Source organism: Hemicordylus capensis, chromosome 4 (assembly GCF_027244095.1).
Source record: "Hemicordylus capensis ecotype Gifberg chromosome 4, rHemCap1.1.pri, whole genome shotgun sequence".
Taxonomy (NCBI): Eukaryota; Metazoa; Chordata; class Lepidosauria; order Squamata; family Cordylidae; genus Hemicordylus; species Hemicordylus capensis.
This window is the reverse complement of record NC_069660.1, coordinates 51,361,987-51,387,199: the sequence shown is the minus strand read 5'-3', so window position 1 is coordinate 51,387,199 and position 25,213 is coordinate 51,361,987. Positions and strand designations below refer to the sequence as shown.

The 25,213-nt window shown below is 44.7% G+C and overlaps 1 protein-coding gene and 1 long non-coding RNA gene across 13 annotated transcripts in view; one reads left to right on the top strand and one right to left on the bottom strand.

Moving 5' to 3' along the window:
• PPFIA4 (PTPRF interacting protein alpha 4) overlaps positions 1–25,213 on the bottom strand; it is a 211,518-nt gene that overhangs the window by 20,247 nt on the left and 166,058 nt on the right. For 9 of the 12 annotated variants that reach the window (XR_008305632.1, XM_053243184.1, XM_053243185.1 and 6 more), the window contains 7 exons: positions 22,662–22,828; positions 20,772–20,865; positions 15,535–15,616; positions 10,744–10,944; positions 8,909–8,971; positions 1,392–1,418; positions 871–1,046 (listed from right to left, as the gene is read on the bottom strand). Coding sequence is in view for 11 of the 12 variants with exons in the window: in XM_053243184.1 (XP_053099159.1) it covers positions 871–1,046; positions 1,392–1,418; positions 8,909–8,971; positions 10,744–10,944; positions 15,535–15,616; positions 20,772–20,865; positions 22,662–22,828 (810 nt within the window). In the remaining variant the exon portion in view is untranslated. The other 3 variants (XM_053243192.1, XM_053243190.1, XM_053243194.1) reach the window with 2 other exon arrangements.
• LOC128322259 (uncharacterized) overlaps positions 1–25,213 on the top strand; it is a 37,138-nt gene that overhangs the window by 11,438 nt on the left and 487 nt on the right. Inside the window, exon 2 of the long non-coding RNA XR_008305633.1 lies at positions 23,974–24,049. This is a non-coding gene — a long non-coding RNA (uncharacterized LOC128322259). The remainder of the gene's footprint in view (positions 1–23,973; positions 24,050–25,213) is intronic.

Below are 25,213 nucleotides of genomic sequence, written 5' to 3'. Positions count from 1 at the left end.
TACCAGCCATTAAGCACCTTAAGAAGTTTAAGCTGCTTATTGACTACTGCCACGGCTGGCGCCACCTCTTGCCACCCTCTGGTGCAGCCCATGCGTCAGCAATTCCTCTTTAAGCTGGCTGCCCACGTGGCATGGAGCAAATGATTATGGCCTCCGCAGAGGCCGGAACTGTACCTTCGCAACATGGGGTGGCCTGCTTAAAGAGGGATCGCCAGCACTTGGGCTGCACCAGGGGCAGTGAGTGGAGGCACTGGCAGCTGCATTGGTAAGCACCTTAAACTACTTTTCTCTCCACCCCCCTGCCACCCTTCAGTGGATTGTCCCACCCATTTACTTTTAAAGGAGAATCCTTAGCGGATTCCCCTTTACAAGTATTGCTGCTCGAACCAGTTAGGTCAAACAAATGGGACCAGCCAGTCGGTTCGACTGAACCGGTTCAACAGCATGTGGTTCGGTTTGAATTATATCTGAACCATGATTTTGGTTTTGTGCACCCCGCCCAATACATTGTTCTGCTTGCACTGCAGATGAGAGCACTGCACTGGCCAGCATTCAACCTGGATTCATTCAACTCTCTTTGGCCTTGGTATATTATAATCTGGAATTTCTAGCAATAGTACGAATAATTGAAAATCAGAATCAAGTTCTAACAGTGACCCCTTGCCACACATTCATGTACTTCATTCCAAAAGTTTTTTTAAATTACCTAACAGAATTTAAATGAAAGGTCAATTTAGACTGTCAAACAAAAACAAAACAAAACTCCCCAAAAAGAATGGGCACATGAAGCAGTAAGTTTACTGCAAGAGGACTTCTCCTCTTTTGGAATAAAAAAGTAACCCTACATATGTACTAAGGAAATAGGCTTACCGATGAAAACTGTCCACCATCTTCAGATGCACTCGAAGATCTTTCTTAGTTAGATGATCCAACATTCGTGCATCCACAAGACACTCCATGAAGTAGCTGCGATATTGTGGGAGACCCAGACTGGGAAGCCATTCATTCCCTATCCATTCATGATTCATGTCCCCATAAGCCAGAGTCTGTGAAAGCAAAAAGTAAAATAGAAGAATGTGCCTCTCAAAAGCATTAACAGGTTCTTGTATGCAGGCTCAAGATGGAACTCAAGTATTTTATTTAAAATTTCATAATCTCATGCCTCCAGTTTAGAAAAGTTTTATTTATTTTATCAAAAATATTCATACCCCACCCCTCCAGTGTACTATTACTCAGGGTGGCTTACAACATTAATAAAATGGATGCAATATGAATTTTTAAAACCTAATAAAATAAAAATTAAAAGACCAGGCTAAAACCACAATTAAAACGGCATAGCCTTGTGCTCCCAAGTACAATGAACACAGCATAAGATAATGGAAGAGTCTCACCTGTGCCCAACTGCCTTCCTCAGTATCCTAAGTGTTAACAGTGCAGCATGTCAACAAAACAACAGGCAAAGTCATTTATTATTTCCATATAGGGACTGTACACACTTCAGGTACAAGAGCCAGAAACTGACAGCCCCCCAGCATTTGGATACATCTCAAGGAGAGCCTCAGCTAGAATTAGTCCATTACGATGCACAAAAGTTGGTTTTCTGGATATTAAGTGGCTCTGTTTAACCTAATGGAAAGGGACAGCATTACTATGGTTCATTACCAACACTATCTATGCTCTGAAGGAGATGATATTTCTTATTCATATCAAACAAGTCAATACTTTCAGTAAACCAAACTGCACAACCGCTCATCATGGGTAAACCAAAACTGCAAAAGGTAAACTGCAGCATTATTCTGACAGGTCCTTATTTTTTGACCAGGAAAAATTATTTCCCTACAGATGCTGGTGAGGAGACCCCAGCTAGAAAAACAGGTTGCTCACCTTTAACTGATGATCTGGTAGTGATCCATTGACATCCATTAGAATGGGTTCAGTGCCTGAGTTGAAGCCTCTCGGTGTCGAGTTTCTACAGCTCCTTTTCGGTGCCTGCGCCCCACCCCACATGTTTACATAGCTATTTAAGGCAGGAGGAAGCGCAGGCACCTCAGTTCCTTGGAGACTGCTGAAGCAGTCTGACAAGTTGATGCAGGTAAGTTCTACTGTGCAAAGGTAGGTTCTACTGTGGAGGGGTGGTTTGGGAGGGTCTAATGGATGTCAACAGATCACTACCAGATCATCAGGTGAGCAAACTGTTTATCTGGTTTGTGATCAGTTGAATCCATTAGAATGGGTGCTTGGTTAGCTCCTAAGGAGAAGGGAGCCATAGATCTATTGTAATACCCTTTTTAGAACTGCCCTTCCAAACTTTGCCTCCACGGCAGAACGCAAATCAATTGTGTAATGTTTTATGAATGGTATTTCAGAAGACCAAGTGGCTGCTTTACAAATGTCCTAGAACGATATGCCAGACAAGAAGGCTGCAGAAGCACTATAAGCTCTTGTGGAATGCACTCTTATGGATCGTGGTGTCTGCACCTTCTGTGAAGTGTAGGCCTGGCGAATGGTCTCCACCAACCAGTGCAAAAGACACTGTCTAGATAGGGCATGACCCATAGTGGTGCCTTTGTAAGATACAAACAGTTTCTTCGATTTCCTGAACGATCTTGTCCTTGAGAGATAATAAAGCAGTGCCCTTCGGACATCTAAGGAATGGAGTGCCTTCTCCAATGGCATGGAAGGCAATCTAAAGAAGGTAGGTAGAACAATGTCCTGGTTGTCATGGAAGGCTGTTACTATTTTGGGTAAGAAGGCAATGTCTGGGCATAATATTACCTTATTAGCGTAGAACCAGGTATAAGGCAAATCCATTCTTAATGCTGTCAGTTCACTCACCCTGCGTGCAGTGGTGATGGCTACCAAGAAGGCAGTCTTGAAGGATAAATATCTTAGCGTCACCAAACTCAGGGGTTCAAAGGGAGGTTCAGTCAGAGCAGAGAGGACCAGAGAAATGCTCCATTGCTCCAAAGTTCGACGTACTGGTGGATACAGGTTAGTGAGGCCTCTTAAAAAACTTTTGCTTAACGGATGGGAAAACAACGTTTTGCCTTCTGAGTCTAGATATCTGGAAGACAGGGCAGCAAGATGAACCCTTACTGACACGTTGGAGAGTCCGGATCTCTTCAGGGTTGTTAGATAAAGCAGGACTTCTTGGATGGTAACCTTTCTGGGTTGTAACCCACATTCTTTAGTGTAGGCTGTAAACCTTTCCCACTTACTGGCGTAGTTCTTGCGGGCAGACAGTTTGTGCTTATTCAGTAGAATCGTCCTTAACAGTTTATTCTCCACGCTGTCAGCTGGAGAGTGAGAACTTCCGGGTGAAGAACCCGTCCGTCCTCTTAGATTAGCAGGTCTGGTTGGTCTGGAAGTCTCTGAGAAGTATGTGATGTCAGTCTGAGCAAATGTGGAAACCATGCTTGGCGTGGCCACCATGGCATGATCAAAATGCACCGCACATTGCCGTTCAGGAGCCAAGCCACTGCCCTGCTCACAAGGGGCAAGGGGGGGGGGGAACATGTAAGTCTGGTGTATTGACCAGTCCAATTGGAAAGCATCCCGCAATGATTGCAGGTCGTGTCCTGCTCTGGAGCAGAACAGCTTGCACTTTGTGCAAAGCACAAAGTAGCAAACAAGTCCACCTCCGGGTGACCCAGAGATCGAAGATCCTATGCAGGTTCTTGCTGTTCAGCTCCCACTCCTGTCTTGGCTCCATGGAGAAAGATTGGCTGAGTTCATCTGCTAGTACATTGTCCATTTCCTTGATGTGGAGTGCCATTGGCGTAATGCTGTTCCTGATCCACCAATGCCAAATCTGAAGGCTCAGGGCACACAGGGACCTGGAGACCGTCCCCCCTTGTCTGTTTAGGTAGGCTATGGCAGTAGTGTTGTCCAGTTGTAGTTGCACAACTCGGCCCCGCAGCATTGGAAGGAAGGCCTTCATCGACTGAAAAACTGCTAACAGTTCCAGAAAATTTATATGCAGTGTGTCCAGAGGCCTTGAGTTGTGGTGGCATTGCAATGACCACCCCACCCGTGTAAGGAAGCATCCGTTGTGACCCAAACTGACGGGGGTTGAGCTTGAAAAGGCACCCCTCTGAGTAGGTTGGTCTTCTGCTTCCACCAGGACAGCGAGCAAAGGATTGGCATAGGAATCAGTAGGCGCTTTACTGGGCTGTCCCGGAGCAGGTTGAAGAATGAGAGGAATCACATCTGCAGCTTCCTCATCTTCAGACGGGCGTATCGAACAGTAGATTTGCAAGAGGCCATCAGGCCTAACAGGCGCTGTATCCGACGAGCTGGCTGCGAAGGGTTGGCTTGAAAGTGTTGGACCAGAGACGCAATGGTCTGGTAACAGTCCTCTGGTAGGAATGCCCTTCCCAGGGTGGCATTTAGCACAGCCCCAATGTATGAAATGACGGGCACCGGAGTGAGGTTGGATTTTTTCCAGTTGACCTGTATTCCGAGATCCTAGAGAAGCCGCAACATGTATTGTATTTGCGAACGTAACTCGTTTTTGTCTCTTGACGACCGGAGCCAATCATTAAGTTAGGGGTTCAGTTTCAGCCCCTTCGTTTGTAAGTGGGCTACCACCACCACCATGCACTTCGTAAAGACACGTGGGGCAGTGAAAAGTTTGAATGGTAGAACTTGGTACTAGTAAACTGCATTTCCTACAGTGAATCACAGATGTTTTTGGAAGAATGGACGGATACCTATGTGAAAGTAGGCATCCTTTAAGTCTAACGTGACGAGCCACCGCTCTTGATGTAGAAGCAATAGGATTTCTTGTAATGTTGTCATTCAATACTTCTTCACTTGGACATATTTGTTCAGATGTCTTAAGTCCACAATTGGTCGAATCCCTTCATCCATCATCAGGATTTGGAAATAATGGGAGTAAAACCCCTCCTGTCTTTGTGCTCATCGCACCGGCACAATTGCTTTCTTGCGTAGGAGTTCCTGTACTTCTTGACATAAGGCCAGCGGTGCCGTCATGAAGTGCACGCCCCGAAACTGTGAGTGAGCTTTGAACTCTATTGAGTAACCGTACACGATATTCTTCAATACCCAGCGATCTGATGTTATGTGGTGCCACGTTTGTGCATTACTTGCCAACCTGATGGAGTTGGTGGCTAGTGGGGCCGGCTGGGTATCTTCGAGGTTGTTGTTGGCCGGTCCCATGCCCTCCCTGATGTTCTGAGGAGGCGAGCAAAGGTGTGGCACTAGATGATGCAATGGGCTGTCCTGAATCTCAAAACCGCTGCTTGTTTTCCTCTGCCTGCTTTTGCTGGCCTGTTCGAAATTTGCCCTTCTGTTGAGTATTACGTTTACTGTAAGGCTGGTAAGATTTGCAGTAGTCCCGACGGTCCTGTTGCCTATATATGTTGGACTCAGACTATAAACGACTTGTGTTTTCCCCCATAGGATGTTGAGGTTGATGCAGAAGTTGTAAAAGCTTTGGCCATAAACTTTGACTTTTTCATTTTTTCCATTGTCGCATCTATCTCCTCTGAGAAAAGTCCCTTTCCATCAAAAGGCAACACTTCTATTTTGTCTTTCATGTCCTGCTGCAGGCAGAAGACCATAGCTACGCATGTTGTCTCAGAGTAATTGCCGTAGTAATGGATCAGGACTCTGATTCCTCCAGATGTTTGGCCGTACTCAGTTGCTGGCAGGTGAGGTCTGCTGCTTTTTGCAAGGTCTTGCGGAATCTACTTTTAAGCTCTTCTGGTAACTAGTGGTGTGCATGGTTCGAAATTCCTGCGGTCCGGCACGGGGGGGAGTTTCTCTTTAAGGGGGGGTGGTAGTACTTACCCCCCCCGCCGCTCTTCCCCCTCCAGCGCTGGCGCTTTTCAAAACGTTCTTGGGGTGGCAGAGTGCCTCCTTGCCGCCCCTGCGCCCATCATTGTCCATGTTAGCTTGAAAGTACGCAGAGCTGGCGCCGCGCGCCGCAAAGGGCGCATGCGCGCCCGCCAGCTCTGCGTACTTTCAAGCTAACACGGACAACAACGGGGACAGGGGCGGCAGGGAGGCACTCTGCCACCCCAAGAACGTTTTGAAAAGCGCCAGCGCCGGAGGGGAAAGAGCGGCGGGGAGGTAAGTACTACCACCTCCCCTTAAAGAGAAACTCCCCCCCACCCTTCCGAACCGAACCGTGGGAAGTCCGGACCGGTCCGGAGGCCTTGCCAATGGCCTCCGGACCGAACCATGCACACCACTACTGGTAGCAATAGCAATAGCAATAGCAATAGCAATAGCACTTACATTTATATACCGCTCTATAGCCGGAGCTCTCTAAGCGGTTTACAATGATTTAGCATATTGCCCCCAACATTCTGGGTACTCATTTTACCGACCTCGGAAGGATGGAAGGCTGAGTCAACCTTGAGCCCCTGGTCAGGATCGAACTTGTAACCTTCTGGTTACAGGGCGGCAGTTTTACCACTGCGCCACCAGGGGCTCAGTGCATCCAAGTCCTTCTCCAGATTTTCCCATATGCAATAGCTATATTTTGCCATGCAGGCAGAGTAATTTGCTACTTTAACAGAGAGACAAGAGGTAGAGTATAACTTTCTTCCCATGATGTCCAGTTTCCTCCCCTCATCAGCTGGGGTGGTATGCCTCCTCCTTGATCTTGAACTAGTCGCACAATCAATGACTATGGAGTTTGGGATTGGATGCTTGAACAGGTACATGTTATCTTGTTCTTGTACACGATATAGACCCTCCAAATGTTTCACCATTGGAGTAGAAGTGTGTAGTATCTGCCATGTGCACTGTGCTGCATTAGAGATTATGGGTAGCAACAGTAAGGCAACCGGTTGGGCAGCTTGAGATCGCTGCATGAAATTGTAGACCGGGTCTTCTATGGTTTTTAGTTGAGAAGACAGATCCAGGCCCAGTGCGGAAGCCATCTGTTTCACATGCAAGTTGTAAGCTTGCAGCTCTTCTGACAGCAAAACATGGTCTGGAGTCGCCACATCTAGTGATGGATCAGCCTCCACGGTTTCTGCATCAGATTCGAGGTCTGAAGGACCATGGTGACTGTCTGCGGAGCTGCTCTCAGTGTGATGGCATAGCCCCTGGCGATGTAGGGGGTGGAGGAACCAATGTTGGCAATGGTTCAGTTTGTGCTGCCGAGGTGGCAAAAAGTCTCACTGTCATTTGTGAACCACTAGTGGTAGTAAGAAGCAGAGGAGTTTGAGTGGAAGCCAATTTCTGTGTTTTTACAGTCACGGCAGGAGCATCACCTGCTGCTAGCGAGCGTATGTGAAGCGGTGTCAGACCTATCTCAGCTGTCTAACCATGGCCTCCACTGATTGTCGAATCACGGAGACTACTGGCCTCCACACCCGGTCCTCCTGTAAGTCATAACACCCCCACCCCCACCGCCATGTCGTACCCGGCAGGGCAGTCTCTTTCGACAGAGTCACAGCGTGGCTAAAACCACAACTATGCCATGGGGTAACTGTAGTGAGTTGTGTGGACATCAGCAACTCAGGAACCAGGGTAGAAACGGGGGCCTGGTCATCATCAGAGCATGGAAAACCGTGAAATGTTGAGGGAGTAATTGCTGTTGAATCAAGCATCTTTAGAAGAGGGTTCAAAGGAGCTGTGTCAGCATCGGAAAGGTCATCTTCCTCCAAAGAGAATGTCATGGGAGCTCAGAATCAAGGAGTCACCGTGGTGATATTAGCCGGTGTGTTCAATACCCACAGTTGTTCCCCATCCCTCGATGTCAAGGGGGACCTGATAGGAGTCGGGGCAGGCCTCAGATCACGGGAGGACGTATCGGGGTCATCAATGGTGGTGCACCAGTCGTTTCCGTCTCCTTCAATGTTGACAGTGACGAGATTGATGCTGACGGCACTGGGTCTCCCGACGCCGACGATGGTTTTAGTTGCTGAACTGATGTTTCCCTTGGCATTGATGTTGATGCTGAGTGGATTGGTGTTTTCAGTCTCGACAGAGCTGATTTCTCCGATGTTGATGGTGCCATCGATGCCGAAACAAAGACCACCTCTTGCACCGACTTTGGCGATGGCGTCGAACTTGAGGTAGACAATTTCTGGGCTTGTTTTGTGGGTTTTTTGATGGTCGCCATTTTGTCACCTGGCCTCTTCAAGGACTTAGAGGTTGTCTTGGCGGGCATAGAGGTTTTAGACTGGGCCAAACCCAGGGCCCTCACGCCTTGTGGAGATTTGGAGGAGGTGGAGGGAGCACTTAAAGCATCATCATAAAGTGCCGCCCTTAAGCGAAGTTCCCGATTCCTCCTCATCTGCTTCGAAAAGGACTGACAAACTTTGCAGGCCGAAGTTACATGGGCTTCCCCCAAGCACATAAGGCATAAGCTGTGGCTGTCCTGAGAGGGCAATTTTGCTTTACACTTAGAGCAGCGCTTGAACATTTTCTTCCCCTTCGGGGTATCCATATTACTTACTCCTTAAACAGTCCGCAGTCAATTAGCCAGAAAATCCGCCCAATCTTTCGACGATCAAAATCAGCAGGCAACAGCAGAAACAGAAACGGTCCAAGGTCAAATCTTTCAAATCAGTCAGTCCAAGTCACAAGTACTTGACAGAGAACTGTCAAGCAACGGTCCGAAGTCAAAAACAGGTCAATGAGTAGAACTATTGAATAGGATTAGCAAGGAACCAAAACGAAGGAGCCGCAGAAATTGCGAGCGATCCCCACGGCAGTCGTAAAGGAACTGAGGTGTCTGAGCTTCCTCCCACCTTAAAGAGCCAAGTGGTCACGTGGGGTGGGGTGCAGGCGCCGAAAAGGAGCTGTAGAAACTTGACACCGAGAGGCTTCCATGCAGGCGCAGAACCCATTCTAATGGATTCAACGGATCACGAACCAGATTATCCAAGTACACAAGGGAAAATATTACACAGAAGAGACTTACCGTTTTGGTTGAAGTTGCCATAGTTTCCATCTCTTCATGTGTGACCCAGACATTTCCAGATGACTAGGAAGCAAAGTCAGATAGATTAACAGGAAAGGAAAGGACTGCAGTGTGATCTTCCTACCAAAATATTTTAACCTGCAGTCAAGTAAGGCCACTGCTGATTTGTCAATGTATATTATTTTCAGTGATTGTGGTAAACAATCACTGATTCTATGAAAAGTCATTCCCAAGTTACACTTTTAAAAAAAGGTCCTCAGTTCTTTGTATATTATATGCCCTTAAAACATGTTTGAAGCTTTTGAACTATAATGGCACTTTTCTCACAGATGTTGTTGTTGTTGATTTACGATCTTAGATCAAACATCAATATACACAGAATTTACACAGTAAAAAGAGAAAACAATAACGGAAACAAAGTCTAAAATGTCATCAAATATATAAAATCAGGAACCTTTGACAGTAACCGATTGCTGTGCTCTAGCTTCTCTTAGTTTGGTCAATGTGTAACAGAATTTAGCAACCGCCGGGGATACTGTTGAGTCCCTATCTTCTAATAAACATATAAGAATTGTCTCCACTGAGTGGCTTTTGAGATCTTTCAGATACTGAGATAAAAATAAATCTCTTTCATCAGTATAAAGTGGACAATGTAACAGTGAATGCATCAATGTTTCGGGAGCAGCTCCGCAGGGGCATAGTCTCTACTCATAGGGTTTCTCACAGATGGAAAACACAAGATTGCCTTTGGTATCAACCCTATGTGACAGAAATGACGGAAGTGTCCTCTAAAATATTTCATATTATATCTTATCATAATAAAGACCTGTAACTGTAGACTGTCTCTGTTTCCTTAGTGTCTCACTTTCATATATATTTCATATATATCTGCCTCTCACACAGAAGCAGGGAGCCCAGAGCAACTGAATGACTGAGTTGTGGGGAAAGAGCCAAGCGCTCTTCAAATAGAGTCAGCCCAATTAGTGCCTTGGAATATGTTACTTTCACTGATCATGAGGCGAGCTCGATTCACTAGCACTGCTACTTGTCAGTTACATATTCAGTACATTATCAGAGGTTGTTTTAAATTGGCTGCAGGCAACTACAGTGATGAGGAAATGATGCAATACTCATGAACTATTTTACAAGCCTATCTTGAGGGAAAGGCAATAAGCTCCCACAATAATGTAATAAAGGACTATCATGTTTAGATACATATGCCTTTGTTAAGGCAAAGGTTACTGGTCCCACAAAGGGAACTAGCAAGCTTGGATCAATTTTAAGAGCCTTACATGATGCACAGGACATCAGATCCTCTCTGAGGAGAAGTGGGGACCACAGATTCCTTCAGAATGCTATGTGTCAGCTGGAGTCTAAGACCTTTGTGAGTGTCTCAATGAAGGGTTTGGGTAGTAGTTGTTGTTGAATTATTATTCAGCCTTTAATGCTAGAAGTGAAGTAAGCAACAGCAGCTTTCTAGCTTCAATTAAGCAAGCATGAATTGTACCCTTTGCTAAACAGGGTCTGCCATGGTTGCATCTGAATGGAAGTCTACATGTGAGCACTGTAAGATATTCCCCTTAGGAGATGGGGCTGCCCTGGGAAGAGCATTGGAATACTTGCATGCAGAAGGTTCCAAGTTCCCTCCCTGGCATCTCCAAGATAGGGCTGAGACTCCTGCCTGCAACCTTGGAGAAGCCACTACCAGTCTGTGTAGACTATACTGAGCTAGATGGACCAATGGTCTGACTCAGTATATGGCAGCTGCCTATGTTCCTAAGTAGTGAAGAGGAGTTCAGTTTGTTAATCTCAGTAATGCAGCAGGCAGTACTTACTGTTCTTGAGGTGGGAGGAGCAGAAGGGCTTGTTAGTGACACCATTTCTTGAATTGCCAGACGCAGTTTTAACCGGTGAAGGGCATTACTGATGCCAATTTCTCTCTGTATCTCTGTATCTGACAAGGCAGACATGATGGCACCACTCTTCACATTGGCTCTGCAGGCTGCCACATACCAGGCAGGCATGCCCACCCAAAGCTACAACACAAAAAGCCACAGATGGTTTCACATTCACATCTCTGCTCAGTCGCTCATACTTTAACACAAAGCAGAACTCCCTCACCTGCGTCTATAAATGGCAGGAGGTTCAAGTTCCTCAAGCTAGATAGTTAAAAGCTCCTATATCTTTTAAAATGTTGTGTAGAAGATTAGGGCGAAGGAACAATGGGAGTAATTTCCCACTACCATGACAGAAGCCTTGATCCAGCAGCAATAACTTTACTTTTATTAATGTGAAAAAATTCAAAATACAACCAAAAAAAAATTAAGGAATGATGGTGACAGGGGGGAAAACCCTATGCAGGAGGAGAAAAAGCCTTTCCCCTCTATCATATAATTGCAGCTGCTCTCTGAAATCCTATGCAACCATACAAAGCAGAAAAACTGACTAGACCAGATAGCGAACTGCTTCTTGGTTACTCAATTTCACTCCAAAGATAAACTACTACACACTGGTTTTACTCATTTTAAATGAGTGCATGTGGACATACAATTGTCCAGTGGTGCACCTAGGTAATTTTGGAACTTGAAGACCTTTGGAGCCACCACCCCGCGCAAGTTAAGCATCATCTCCCCAACCCCGACACACACACACGCTGCGACACAAGCAGTATTTTTAACACATGGGTTCTTGAGGGCACAAATAGCAACTGAACTCACAAGAATGGAACAACACAGAACAAGTGTATTTATGCAAATATGCATTAGCAGAAACATTTCAACACACAACTTAACACATTCCCATCCTCCCACGTATTTCTTTTGCCACTCCCTGCTCTGTCTCTAAACGATCCAATATTTAAGCAACTGAATTTGCAAGAATGTAAAGATGCACAAGACTCTGAATGCAGATATGCATTAGCAGAAAAACTTCAACACATAACTTTTTGTTGTTGATGAAAAGCAGTATATAAATATATTTTAAAGATTAAAGCCAAAAATCCATCTAACACTCACATCCAGCCTTATGCCACTGAAAAAGGGGCGGGTGGGAGAAGAAAATCCATGGCAAATTTATCTGACTTGGCTCTAAACACAAAAGGGGCCAGGTCGCTGGAGAGAATCCAATGTTTACTACTTAAGGGTTTACTTTGTTTAAGGGTTTACTTCTCCCATTAAGGGGGTGGGGGGAAAGGAGGTGTTCTTGACAGCTTTATTTTTCCTTCTTGGGAGCCACAAAGGCCTCTTGCTGTTGGGAATTCTCTCTGGTAAGAGAAACCTTTTTTCATTATAGCAGAGTGCACAGAGGCACAACACAGCGGAATTTGGTTAGGCATACGTGTATGCTGAGAGCAAAATAACTTGGAGCCAGTTCATAGTTTCAAATCAATATAAGGAGTATTTATTAGAGAACTCCATTCTAGATAGTAAAGTGAGGAGATAGGATCTCTAATCTATCTGTCTAACTGGATGCAGATGGATTCTGCATCTCTGCACACATGGTGCAGGGAGAGAGGAGCTTGCATGTTGCAAGGGAGAAGGAAGGGAAAAAGAAGGGGGGAGGAAGTGGCAGGAAGGAAGTCCCTGAGATTAGCAATCTACATATCAAAGGGATAGTGTCAGAGTAGTAGAGAAGGAATGACCAATGTCTTGACCCTCTAGCCCTGTGACTCACTAGTCTGTCCTCCTTTGTCATTGGGTCAAGAGACAGCACATAGTCCTTTACTTCCAACACTTCCTCCTCCCACCCCGCTCCAAAAAGAGAGAGGAATCTCTCCATGAATGAGAAAGCTGCAAAGGAAGGAACAGTTCTTATTGATTGAAAGTGGTGGGTGTGGCAGCAGCCACACATCACACAGGGAGTTGTGGGACTTAAATCAAGAACTAGGCTAGGGGAGAGTGATCTGGTTATGAGTGGGAGGAGGCTGATTGGAAGGTACATTGCCAGAAGGGCTGGGTTGCCAGGGGGCAGGGGAAGGAAAGGGGATCTCTGCCAAGAAAGGCATGGGAGACACAAAAAATGGTTAGAAGAGCTCTCTCAAGATGTAACATATGGAGGAGCTCCAAGCCTCCTGGAACCTCTGGAGGCAGAGTGGAGGCCAAGCAGTGTGCTCAGAGCCTGGCTGAAGTGGGCGGGCAAGTGGCAGGCAACAGCACTCAGCCCTTACTGCCCTGCTGTTGCTCGCCTCTGGCCTGTGTGCTCAACCGCCAGGCATCGTGTGCTCTCTTGTGCAGGGACTCTGCACAGGCCGGGAGCAGAGCAGCTGGGCTGGGAGGCAGGCAGGGCCCACCTGTGCAAGAGAGCTGCGAGCTGGCAGTGGGGCCACCAAGGCGATTTGCAACTGCCACGAAAGCAGTTTTATAAAGCATTAAAAACACACAGTTAAAAACAAAATAAACATACACACATGAAAAGCTGAGGTGGATGCTACTCCCCCCCCCACCCCCTCCTGGCTGAGTGGAAGAGAGATCTGGGATGGGTTGGCACATGGCCTGACAAAGAAGAGCGATCGGGGGTGGGGGTGAGTATGGCGTGCGACACGCCGATATTTGTACGTATGGAGCGATGCTCCATACTTACACTGCACAATGGCACCCGGAGAGCCCACCAGCCACTGCGCGCCTGCCTGCCTGCTCTGCTCACCCGCCACGACCCAGCTGCGCAAATGGCAGTGAAGGTGGCAACTATCGGAATGGTGGGAGCAGGGCAGTGGTGGGGCTCTGGGAAAGCCCCCCAGATCATTTGGAGGCCCCCACCCCCGACAGGAGGCCATGCAACTGGTCCCCAAGGTCCGTGGCTAAGTGCGCCTCTGCAACTGTCCTTTCACATACAGAAACAAAAGAACAAGGCTTTAAAAACAGTTCCAAAGTATAAGCTTGGGATAAGTGTGTTATTCATCATGGATATTATCTAACAAGTGTTCATGGCAACCACATCAAAGAATACACCCATCAGTGCTGTTTACATTTCTGACAGAGCTAATCTAGGTTTCTAGAGTAGTTTGAATTAGTACAAAAAACCTGCAAAAGCAGTTTGGCCAGAGTCCATGCAGGTTACAAGTGTGCATGTGTACCACAGGAAATAATAGCTCTACAATACTGCCTCTGAAAATCTATTGCCTACACACAATCTTCATATAAAGTATTATGACATGGCAGTATGAGATTGTTCACCTGTTTTGAAGAACAAACAAGATTAAATTGAAAGAAATGATCTCAGTAATATGCCTGCTAGCTGGCTGAAGCAAATCTAATGAAAAAGTAGCTGACATTGGAAGGTAAAACCTGATGTGATTATTGAAGGTGAAGTATCAATGGGGACATGGGCAAGTGGCTGTGATTTCTCTCATTGCATAAATCTGAAAGACGTCTGCTTTAAATTAAATCATACAACACTGATACCATTAATGCATCTCTCCAAACAAGCTGACAAAAATATTTCTAAATTAGGTGTACAATGCAGAAGCAGCTGCAAAAAGCTATTTCTAAATTTGATACAGTCCAGTTTAAAAAGAAAAACAACTGAAGAAAATAATTAGTGTATCTGGGTCAATCCTGTTAGTAAAACATCCAGAAAATCCATACAGTTATTATTTTATGATATTATGCAGACGTTGTTCCAATTAATTATTAAGAAGTAACAGAAAATTTATTTACTGAAGCTGAGAAGATAATACTGTATGACCTCATTGGCAAAGTACTTGGTCTCTGTCCATTAATGAATGGTACAGTAAAAATCCAAGAAATCACAAACAATGAAATTTACAAGCTGTACCAAATTATGCCAATACAGAAAATAAAGGGGACATTTTTGGATTATTTGTATAAATTATTGGAATTCTCAAAACAACAGTATGGTTTTTTTCTAGCATATAAGATCTCTTTTTCGTAGCAAAAACATCATGCACTATAATGCTTGAATTATTTTTGGTATGCACTTTCTTCATTCAAAATACAAATACTCGAAATGTTATATATGTTTTACATTTTCAGCATTCTTATTTATGTTCAATCTAAATATACATATATTCCCACACAGTCCAAAGTGTGTATTTACATATATAGGTCAAAACGGAAATATAAAACATGTATTTTTGCAAGAAACATTTATTCTTTATTTTTCTCATCAATATATTTTCAATCCTACTAAATATATGTTATATATTCCAAAAAGTAACTCACTTTTGAACAGGATGGCACTGAAATGTTCACATATGAACATTTTTGGCAGAAAGCAGATGAAATGTCCCCCTACCCTCAATCAGCTTTTTCCTGGTCATTTTTTCATCAGTTGAAACTATTCAAGTCAATTGGAAATAAGGTAGCCAGTGCGATTACATCACAACACCTTGTAGGCTATCAGATTTGGCTGTTTGATTAGCATCACAAAGCCAATTCAGAGTGACAGTAGTGCTTTCTTAACCTCACTTTGAATCTGTGGACATTTTCATTCCTGTTCACAGACCCTCCCCAAAAATATCAACAATGGTGTGTGTCTGGGGAGGCGTGGGAGGCTCTTTTTTGTTGTTGTTGTTCAGCCCTAAATTTGAAGCAATTCATAGCTGGGATGCGGGGAGAAGATTGTCACCCAGTAGATACCATTATCTGCAGATCTTGAGGCAGCCTTACCTCCAGCCAAGAAACTACAGTTGGGCCATCCCACTGAGCAAATGGAATGCCCCTTCTTCGAGCATCTTCTAAAAGCTCATGTCTGGAAAGTCATAAAAATTCTGGGTCAGCCTTATAATGATAGTTATATTGCCTTACAGTGGAGCCTTATAGCCTTAGAGTGGAGATAATCACCTCACGTATATGGTAGCAAACAGGCTTGTGCATTTCAATTCGGGTACAAAACGTTTTGTGCCTGAAAATGGCAATTTCGGAGGTTTTGTAACCAAAATAAAATCAAGTATTAAAATACAGAGATTTTTCTTTCCAAATCGAAATGACTGTGTTTCGGACAGAATGCTTTGTTCTTCGGAAAAGCATTGCAATTCAAATTGACTTCTCTGACTCTCTCCACTCCATCTGAGGCACTGAGTGATTAGCAGAAGATAAGACATGCAAAAACTGTTGAGCATGAATAGTTTAGTTAAGTGTTGTACTCAGTGTGATTGAAATGCAAACTGATCTTGCAAAGGGATTTGGAAGACAGCACTTTGAGACAGAAATACCCAAATATCTTTGGGAGCTCAATGCAATTCTAAAGCTCTTGCTAAAAGCCATGGTATAAATTGTGTGGAGAAGCTTTTCGAGAAGCTGGTTAGGAAAGTTCTGAAATTACACAGGTTTTTCTTTCCAAAGGTTTAGAAAGAATCTCTTGACTTGTTCAGGGCTCTTTTGAAGAGCTATTTTGTTTTCTTCTGATTTGTATGAGTTATAGTGGTGTCTAAGTTTTGATGCCCAAGTTGAGCAGTCTAATGTAATTCAGGCCACAATGTAATTTGGTGGGACATGATGTCTAAGCAGGGGCATAACTACCATTAGGCAAGGGGAGGCAGCTGCCTCGGGGCCCCCACGCCTTGAGGGACCTCCCAGAGGCAAGTCAAATGTGTGTATCAGCGAGGGGCCCATTTTAAAATTTTGTCTCTGGGCCCACTCCAGCCTCGTTACGCCCCTGTGTCTAAGCCAGGGGTTCACAACTTTTGCCATTGCAGGGACAGGTCATCCACATGGGACTACAGGAGACAAAAGAAGGGGGGGTGGGGAACACACCTGTCAATCTATTGACATCCCCAGGAATCTTAGTTGCTTCTCTCTTTCTTGTAACCATGATCCATGGTTTTGCACTTTCTTAAATGCAGTGATGATAAATCTCAACAATTCTGAACAGTAGGCTGATTTGTTTGGGCTACGGCTCACTCCAGTTCAGTTAAATGAACGTTTGAAGCTGTTCCATAGTACCAAGGCAGTTTTATTTTATTTTTTTACATATTATATCCCGCTCTTCCTCCAAGGAGCCCAGAGCAGTATACTACATACTTAGGTTTCTCCTCACAACAACCCTGTGAAGCAGGCTAGGCTGAGAGAAGTGAATGGCCCATAGTCACCCAGCTAGTATCATGGCTGAATGGGGATTTGAACTCGGGTCTCCCCGGTCCTAGTCCAGCACTCTAACCACTACACCATGCTGGCTCATTGGTCATTCTCTTCACTCTTTCAACTTGTTTATGTGGGGCTTCAGGGGCAAAACAGTGGGTTGGGTGGCAGTGCCCCAAGGGTGGTGCACCCAGATTACAAATAGGGCAAAGAGCTGATTTCTTAGGAATTTTTGAGGTTTACGCATCTTTAAGATTTCCCCCCATAGGGAATAATGGAGGTTTCAGCAGCCCCATAACTCCACCTGGGGGGCACTGGGATGGCCCGAAGCGAGTGGTGGTATGGTGCACAGAGGGTGCCAGCCAACCCCCTGGATTGCTAACCCATTGGGGTACTGGGCTTTGTTGTTTCTAAGGTGTTGAGTTTAGATTCTCTGGTAGCAAATGAGATTTTTAATGAAAAACCATGAATCCACTCTCATATGCTACCAGATAATCTACTCTCAGAACACCTCTAGAACAAAACCCTGTACTTCATGGGTTGGCTACCCATGTGGGTGGTTGGCACCCTATGTGCACTACACGGCCACTTGCTTTGGGCCACCCCAGTGCCCCTCAAGTGTAGTTATGGGACTGCAGAAACCTCCATTATACCCTACAAGTAAAATCTGAAAGACATGTAACTTCATTAATTCTTTAAAAATCAGCCCTTTGCCAAATTCCTCTGAAAAAAATTGTGGTAGCTTCCTTGCACCAACTGGGCACTACCACCACCACACTCCACTCTGGGCCACCCTTTCCCCCCACCCCGTGTGAAGCTATACTTTCCCCAAAACCTCCATCATACCCTATGGAGAAAATCTGAAAGACGCGCAAACTTCAAAAATTAACCAAAAATCAGCAGTTTGCCCAATTCCTTTGAATTTTTTGTGGTAGCTTCCACTCATTGGGCACTATAACCCCCACCCACTCTTTTGACCACATGACCCATTTTTAAATCTGAATTAATTCAGATCCGGATTAATTCGGATACAAAACAAAACTGGGGTGATTCGGAAGGCTTAATTTCAGACAAAATACAAAATGGGGTTGATTTGGATTTGGTACAAACTGAAACAGAAAAAATACAAAATGCACAACCCTAGTAGGAAATACTCTATTCATTCTATCTATCTATCTATCTATCTATCTATCTATCTATCTATCTATCTATCTATCTATCACATTTGTACATGTCACGGCCCCAAACTTTTGTCTCTGGGAGGTTAACGATAGGTGAAGGCAGTCTCCACCCCATAGCCCGCCCAAAAGCCAGTTTGAAATGGGTCTAGATAATCAGTTTCCTCCAAGACCGCCTGGAGTACATACATCCTATTGATGTATGTACACAACAATTTTTTTACAATTGTAAACTCCTCCACTGTTCATAACCAGTACTGAAGTATCCCTGTTAGCAAGACCCATCCCCCCCACCCCCCAGGTTGTGAACAGCAACACAGATATTTGACCTGCAGCCAGCTATTCCCCATCTACTGTACAAGATATTGTATGTAGATGGGGAATAGCTTGCTGCAGGTCGAATATCTGTGTTGCTGTTCACAACCTGTGGGGGGTAGGATGGGTCTTGCTAACAGGGATACTTCAGTATAGGGCTGGTTACAGAAATCTTAATTGATTGTGTTTTAATCAACTGATTGGATTAAATCAGTATACATTTGCATGTGACTAAAAATAGTAGTTCATTTTAAAAAGCACATTTTGTTTTTAGATCATGCATGTATGTACTGCATCAGGCACCATCTTAGAAGAGGCATTCCCTCCTGTGCATGTATGTGAGAGAGAAGAGGAAATGCTTCTTTTATGATGGTGCCTTCCATTTGCAGTTTTTATGCATGGAGAAAAACACATTTTAAAAACACATTAAAATGTTTAAAAAGATACTGGGTGACATACTGTGCATGTTGTAATGCAGCATATATGCAGCTGCACAAGTGTGTTCTTGCACAAATAAAAAAACTGAGCAAATGGAGTGGCACATTAGGATGGCCATTGGGAATAATGGTGGCACGCAGCTGCATGCACACTGTGTTACAATGTGAACAAAACTTTGCACTATATGCCAGCCACTAATCAGGAATACCTATTTAGTCAATTAAAAAAGGGTTTAATCTATCAACCTGATCAATCAGTTAAAGGATAAAGTACTAATACTGTGCTATAGATATCAGTCTGGATCCACTGACCTGGGCAGCAACTAATTTTAAGCAAGGGTTGTATTTTTAATTGAATAAGAGTGGAAGGGCCACCAACATTGATGCTATTCACTCACTCACTCCCTACACAGGTAAAAGGCTTATTTAATCCCCTCCTAAAGCGAGCAGCAACATAAGCTTTAGCAAAGTCATTCAACTCAGGGACCTCAACAACTCAATACTATGGATGTGCACAGAACTGCGGAGCTGTGGTCCAGGACTGGGGTGGGTGTTCCTTTAAGGGTGGGGGGTGTACTTACCTCTCCCACCACTTTCCCCCTGCCGGTGCATGTAGTTTTGGAAGCATTTGGGACGGCAGGGTACCTCCCTGCCACCCCTTCCCCCTATCGGCAGCAAAAGGCTTCAGATAGCTTTTTGCGCATGGCACACGCGCATCACATCTCCGTGTCACATGTGCGTGCACATTGTGGAGATGTGACACGCGCGTGCGCCATGCACATGTGCAAAAAGCTTTCTGAAGCCTTCTGCTGCCGAGAGGGGGAAGAGGCAGCAGGGAGGTACCCTGCCACCCCAAATGCTTCCAAAACTATGTGCGCAGACAGGGGGAAAGCGGCGGGAGGGTTAAGTACACCCTCCCCCCGCCATTAAAGGAACACACACACACACATGCAGCGTCGAACCACCAAGCTGCCCCATGTTGGACTGGTCCGGAAGCCTGTAGAATGGCCTCCGGACCGGTCTGTGCACATCACTACTCAATACCAATTGTGTCTTAGCTTGCACACAAGGGTCAGCAGCTGAGGTGCATAAGAGGAGAAACAGCCACTGTTGCTGTTCACACCAGGAAGGAGGAATTCAAGATCCCTTTGCCTATGTCTCCGCATGGGATGAGATGGCTGAGTGTACAATAGAGAGTGTTTGTGTGGGAGAAGCCATCAGGATCAGGGTCTATGCTACGTGCCAGATGAAGAGCCCTTAGGTACCAGATTTGGCCTCTGGGCACCAATTGCCTTTTCCTAGCCTAGAATAGTACTTAGAAGGAAAACAATCCAGGATCTGTATCATCTAGGAAAGGCCCCCCAGAGATATTCTGAAAGATGCATGCTTGATTATCTAGCTAGGGAAACCTATACTCATTTTCCCCCTAACATTCTTTGCAGAAGGTTTTAGTGAAAGGCAGAAATTATGAAGCTTTGAAAATTTCCTTCTCTAACCCTCAAGATGTTCTACTCAAGCTATCACATTATTAGCATAATGGTCTGTATAAGATTAAAATCAGTTCCTAAGAATTTTAGGGTTCCTTGATAAGAAGATACATAACGTGTTACCAAAACATATTAAACAATCTTTCCCTGCAATGTGTCATTGCTGGAGAGGAATGGGAATATTCTGGTGCCAATTTCAGATCATATGGGATTATTGTTCCAGGAGGCCTAACTGGTGCTCCACAAGAACTGCTGTAGAATATTCCCCTAGGATCCTTTGCAACACATAGGAATTCTATAGCCAATACAAAAAGGTTCTTTAGCAGTCCAAACAGTGTGGGAAAGGTTCTGTGAAGGACAGGAAGCTTGCAAAACACTTCTGAAGAGAATTATGAAGCAGGCTTGCTTACTTTTTTTTGAGTCGCCTGTCTTTCTCTGCTTGAGCTCCTAGCTTGCCAAGACCAAGAGAATCCTGGATGTTGATCTCTGAATCTGTCAGCATAACTGGAAGCACAACAGAGAATATATAAAATCAGTAAAATAGAGTTAGACTAGAGGTATCCAGGGACCCACAGAAGCTAGAGCCACACATAAGAAAACTGAAAATGCTAAAAATGATTTCCAAACAAATTGCTCTGCCTAATACTTCATACCAGATTTTTTCAATATTTATTTATTATTTGCTCAACAGCTGCAGACTCAGACTGCTTGGTATCAAGGACTTTGGAAATCTCAGTAGCCCAGTAATCTGCACTTATACACTGTCTACTTAGTGTACTGAAAATCTGATATTTCAGGGCATGAGCAGTGAGAGTCCAGCAGACAATAAGGAATTTTCATTCTTATCTCAATCCTTATCTATGACAGCACACAATGCCTAGTTTCTTCATATGCTTCAACAATCACCTTCAACCACCCTCTCATGCCCACATTTTATCAATTGTCCCTTCCCAGCTGAACTTTTCTCCCAAATCCAGTTTTTCTTTTCTCTCCATACTCCCTGGCAATCTTTTGCCTCATTCTGCAGTCTTCCTGGGGCATTTACTGGTTCCACTGGCCCAACTGTTTTAATTATTACCTAGTGTGTATTACTTCACACCTTCCCTACATCTCTTACCACCAACCACAACCTCTGTTCTCCAACTCATTCTTCCTCAGACAGACAGCATGTGAAAGCAGCTGCTATAACAGAATGCCATGATATGACTGCCATTTTGAGTAAAGCACCAACTACACGCAGAAGGAAGAAAAACCACCCTCCACACTGGCTTTCTCTCCGAAGGCACTTTCTTCTTCAGACAATTCAATATGTCCATGCTAAATCCTTCTTTCACCAACGGCTATGACTATGCCATTCCTAAGCTTTCTGCATTTGCATCTTGTGGTTTTGTACATCTTTAGCCCTTGCTCTTAAGACTTTTTACTCCTCTACCTGTAATCCCATAGTCTCATCTTCTATATTCTGTCCTGCTCACTCTGCTCAATTCATTTGTATCTCTCATCAGTTCCTTTTGGACACATATGCAGGTAAATTGCAAATGAGATCGGATGTACACTAGATGCTCATCTGACTTCTTATTGTAGACTCATTGGGTCACTACAGGAAAAAAGTGGCCTACATTTTCCACTTCTGACACTTCCAGTTTGACATTAAAGAGCTGAATGAAGCAGTATAGGAAACTGATCTCAGATGCTTCCTTTGGTTGGTTCTCCTGCTTGTGTCATTGTGACCTGTTCTGTTGCTTCCTATGCCTTATTTTAATCAGCAAGACATCTTTATCCACGGCTTCGCATCACCTCTCATCTCCATTAAATCAACAACTGGAATTTACTTTGGCTGCAATCCTACACAAAGTTAGGCTGCAAAATTCCATGGATTTCCATAGGGTTCAAGCAGTCTAAATTCTGCAGGACTGCAATGTTTGGCTTTAATGCCTCTTGCAGACTACCACAGCTAATCTGTACTGATGTATTATAATTATAAGCCACTTTTCAACAAAACAAGTTCTCAAAGTGGCTTATATAACAAACTTTGCTATCTGCTTCCCATCACTACTCACTATCCCCATGTTTTACCAATTCCCGTCTCCTCCCTCCTCCTTAGTGCTCTGTTTTTTATAACAAGCCCCCAACGGGATACTATGAAAATATTCAACAATAGCAAAGGGGCAGTGATATGAGTATTTCAAAATTTGGTGGAACAGGATGGTCAGAGGGAAGTCTCCATCCAAAATGGTCACCTGCTCCAGACACCTGTGAGGAGAGAACCTTCCTTTAGAAGAGGTAAGGGAGTCAAAGACCTTGCCCAGTAGCACTGTCTCTGCTCAGCTGGATCAAGCGTCCTTTCTCCTTCTTTCCAAATAAGCGTCCAATAGAGGATTTGATGCCTTTCCTTTTGGAGCCTTTGTGTAGGGAGTCCTGGCTGCTGTTACTGCTGCTGGGGTTACTTGCCTGGTCCTCCAAAGCACTAAAGGATGTGAAGAAAAGAGCAGGAGAATCACATTGTCACCCATCAACAAAGAAAGCAGCAGTGAGGCGCCATTCTCCTCTTGCAATCAGCCCAGTTTCTCTTTACTAGAACATTAGCGGCACTTCTTGCAGTGCGGACATTAGTGGTACTTCTTGCACCACACTCAATTCCTATTTGGGAGGGAGAACAGCAGCCAGTGTCGTCATTGTGGCAAATGATGGGAGAGAATAAACTGGAGAAATACAGAAATACTGTCTGTATAAATATCATCCCTTCAGATACAGAAAACAACAGAAGTATCAGAATGCAGGAAAGAATCTAGGAATTGGACCAAGTGGTATTGTTGGAAGGCTGAGAGGGAAGAGAAGACAAAAACAGGTTGCTCACCTGTAACTGATGATCTGGTAGTGATCTGTCAACATACATTAGAATGGGTTCTGCACCTGCACTGAAGCCTGTCAGTGTGGAGGACCACAGCTCCTCTTGGCACTTGCGCCCCTCCCCACATGACCACGTGGCTACTTAAGGCGGGAGGAAACACCAGCACTTCAGTTCCTTGGAGGCTGCTGAAGCAGTTGAGCATCTTTGGAGCAATACGTGAGTTCTACAAAGAAGACCTGGGCACTACTACAAAGAAGACTTCAGCACTACACTTCAGAAGGGTTTAATGGATGTCAACAGATCACGACTAGATCATCAGTTACAGGTGAGCAACCTGTTTATCTGCAGCGTGATCCATTGAATCCACCATTGAATCCATGAATGGGTGTTTAGTTAGCTCTTAAAAGAGGAGGGAGCAGTAATATCACTGTAACACCCTTTTGAGAACACCTCACACAAAATTCACCGTTGCTGCAGAATGCAAGTCAACGTCATAGTGCTTTACAGAGGGCTGCTCTGAGGACCAGGTGGCAGCCCTACAAGTGTCCCGAACTGATATGCCAGATAAATGAGCTGCTGAGGCACTGTAAACTCTGGTTGAATGTGCTTTGATGGACTTAGGCGGCTGAACTTTTTGTAACTTATATGTCAATTGGATTAGCTCTACTAACCAGTGGGATAGCCTATGCCTAGACAAGGCCTGACCCAGAGATCTAGGATATGAACGTTTTAGTCTTTCCAATTGTCTTTGTTCTTGACAGGTAGAATAGAAGAGCCCTTCAGACATCCAGGGAATTCAGGGCCTTTTAAAGAGCCATGCTTGGAGAGCTGAAGAAGGTAGGTAGCACGATGTCTTGGTTTATATAAAAATCTATAACCACCTTAGGTAGGAAGCATTGTTCCCTCTAACAGGGAATCCCAGATGTTGTTGACTACAGCTCCCATTATTCCCAGCCAAAGGCCATTGCAGCTGGGGATGCTGGGAGTTGCAGTCAACAACCTCTGGAATCCTCTATTAGAGAGAATTCTGGTAGGAAGGTAATGTCAGGACGTAGCAACAACTTATCTGGGTAGAAGCACTCATAAGGCACATCCATCCTCAGGGCTGTAAGTTCACTCACGCTGTAGGCAGTAGTAATTGCTACCAAGGCGGCAGACTTCAGAGAAACCAGCTTCAGGCTAGCTGTAGCCAGGGCTCAAAGGGGGTGTCTGTCAGAGCTGAAAGGACCAAGGATATACTCCACTGACCCAGTGGCTGTCTTACCAGAGGATACAGATTAGTGAGACCTTTGAGAAAGCTCTTGCAGCTGAGGTGGGAAAATACCGTATTTCCATCCCTTCCCAGGTGCCTAGCTGAGATCAATGCTAAGTGAACCTTAATGGAGACATTAGAAAGCAAGGAGGTCTTTAGTGTAGTTAGGTACAGCAGGACCTGGCGGACTGTAGCTTTCAGAGAGCAAAAGCTGTTTGAAACTACAAAGCTAGTGAATCTCTTCCATTAACGAGCATAGTTTTTCCTAGTGGAAGGCTTCCTATGGTTAAATAAGATTTTATCTAGTAGCTTATCTTCCATGCTGTTATAGTTGTAGAGTGGGCACCTCTGGGTGCAGTACTTGACCATTTTCTCGTGACAGAAGATCTTGGTGCTGAGGAAGCCTCCTGTATGTGTGGTTGGACAGTTTGAGTAGATGTGGAAACCATGGTTGTCAAAGTCACCATGGAGTGATCAGGATGCATGTGGCTTGACAGGCCAGAAGACACGCCACCATTGTCCCTACAAATGGTAGAGGATGCACATACAACAAGTACTGAGACCAGTCCACCTGGAACACGTCCCCTAATGACTGTGGGTCGTGGCCTGCCCTTGAGCAGAAGCTTTTGCACTTGGCATTGAGAAGTGTCACGGACAAGTCTATTTTTGGGAACTGCCACACTCAAAATATTGGAAGAAATTTCTTGCTTAGTTCCCACTCATGCCGCTCTTCCTGGTAAATGAAGAAC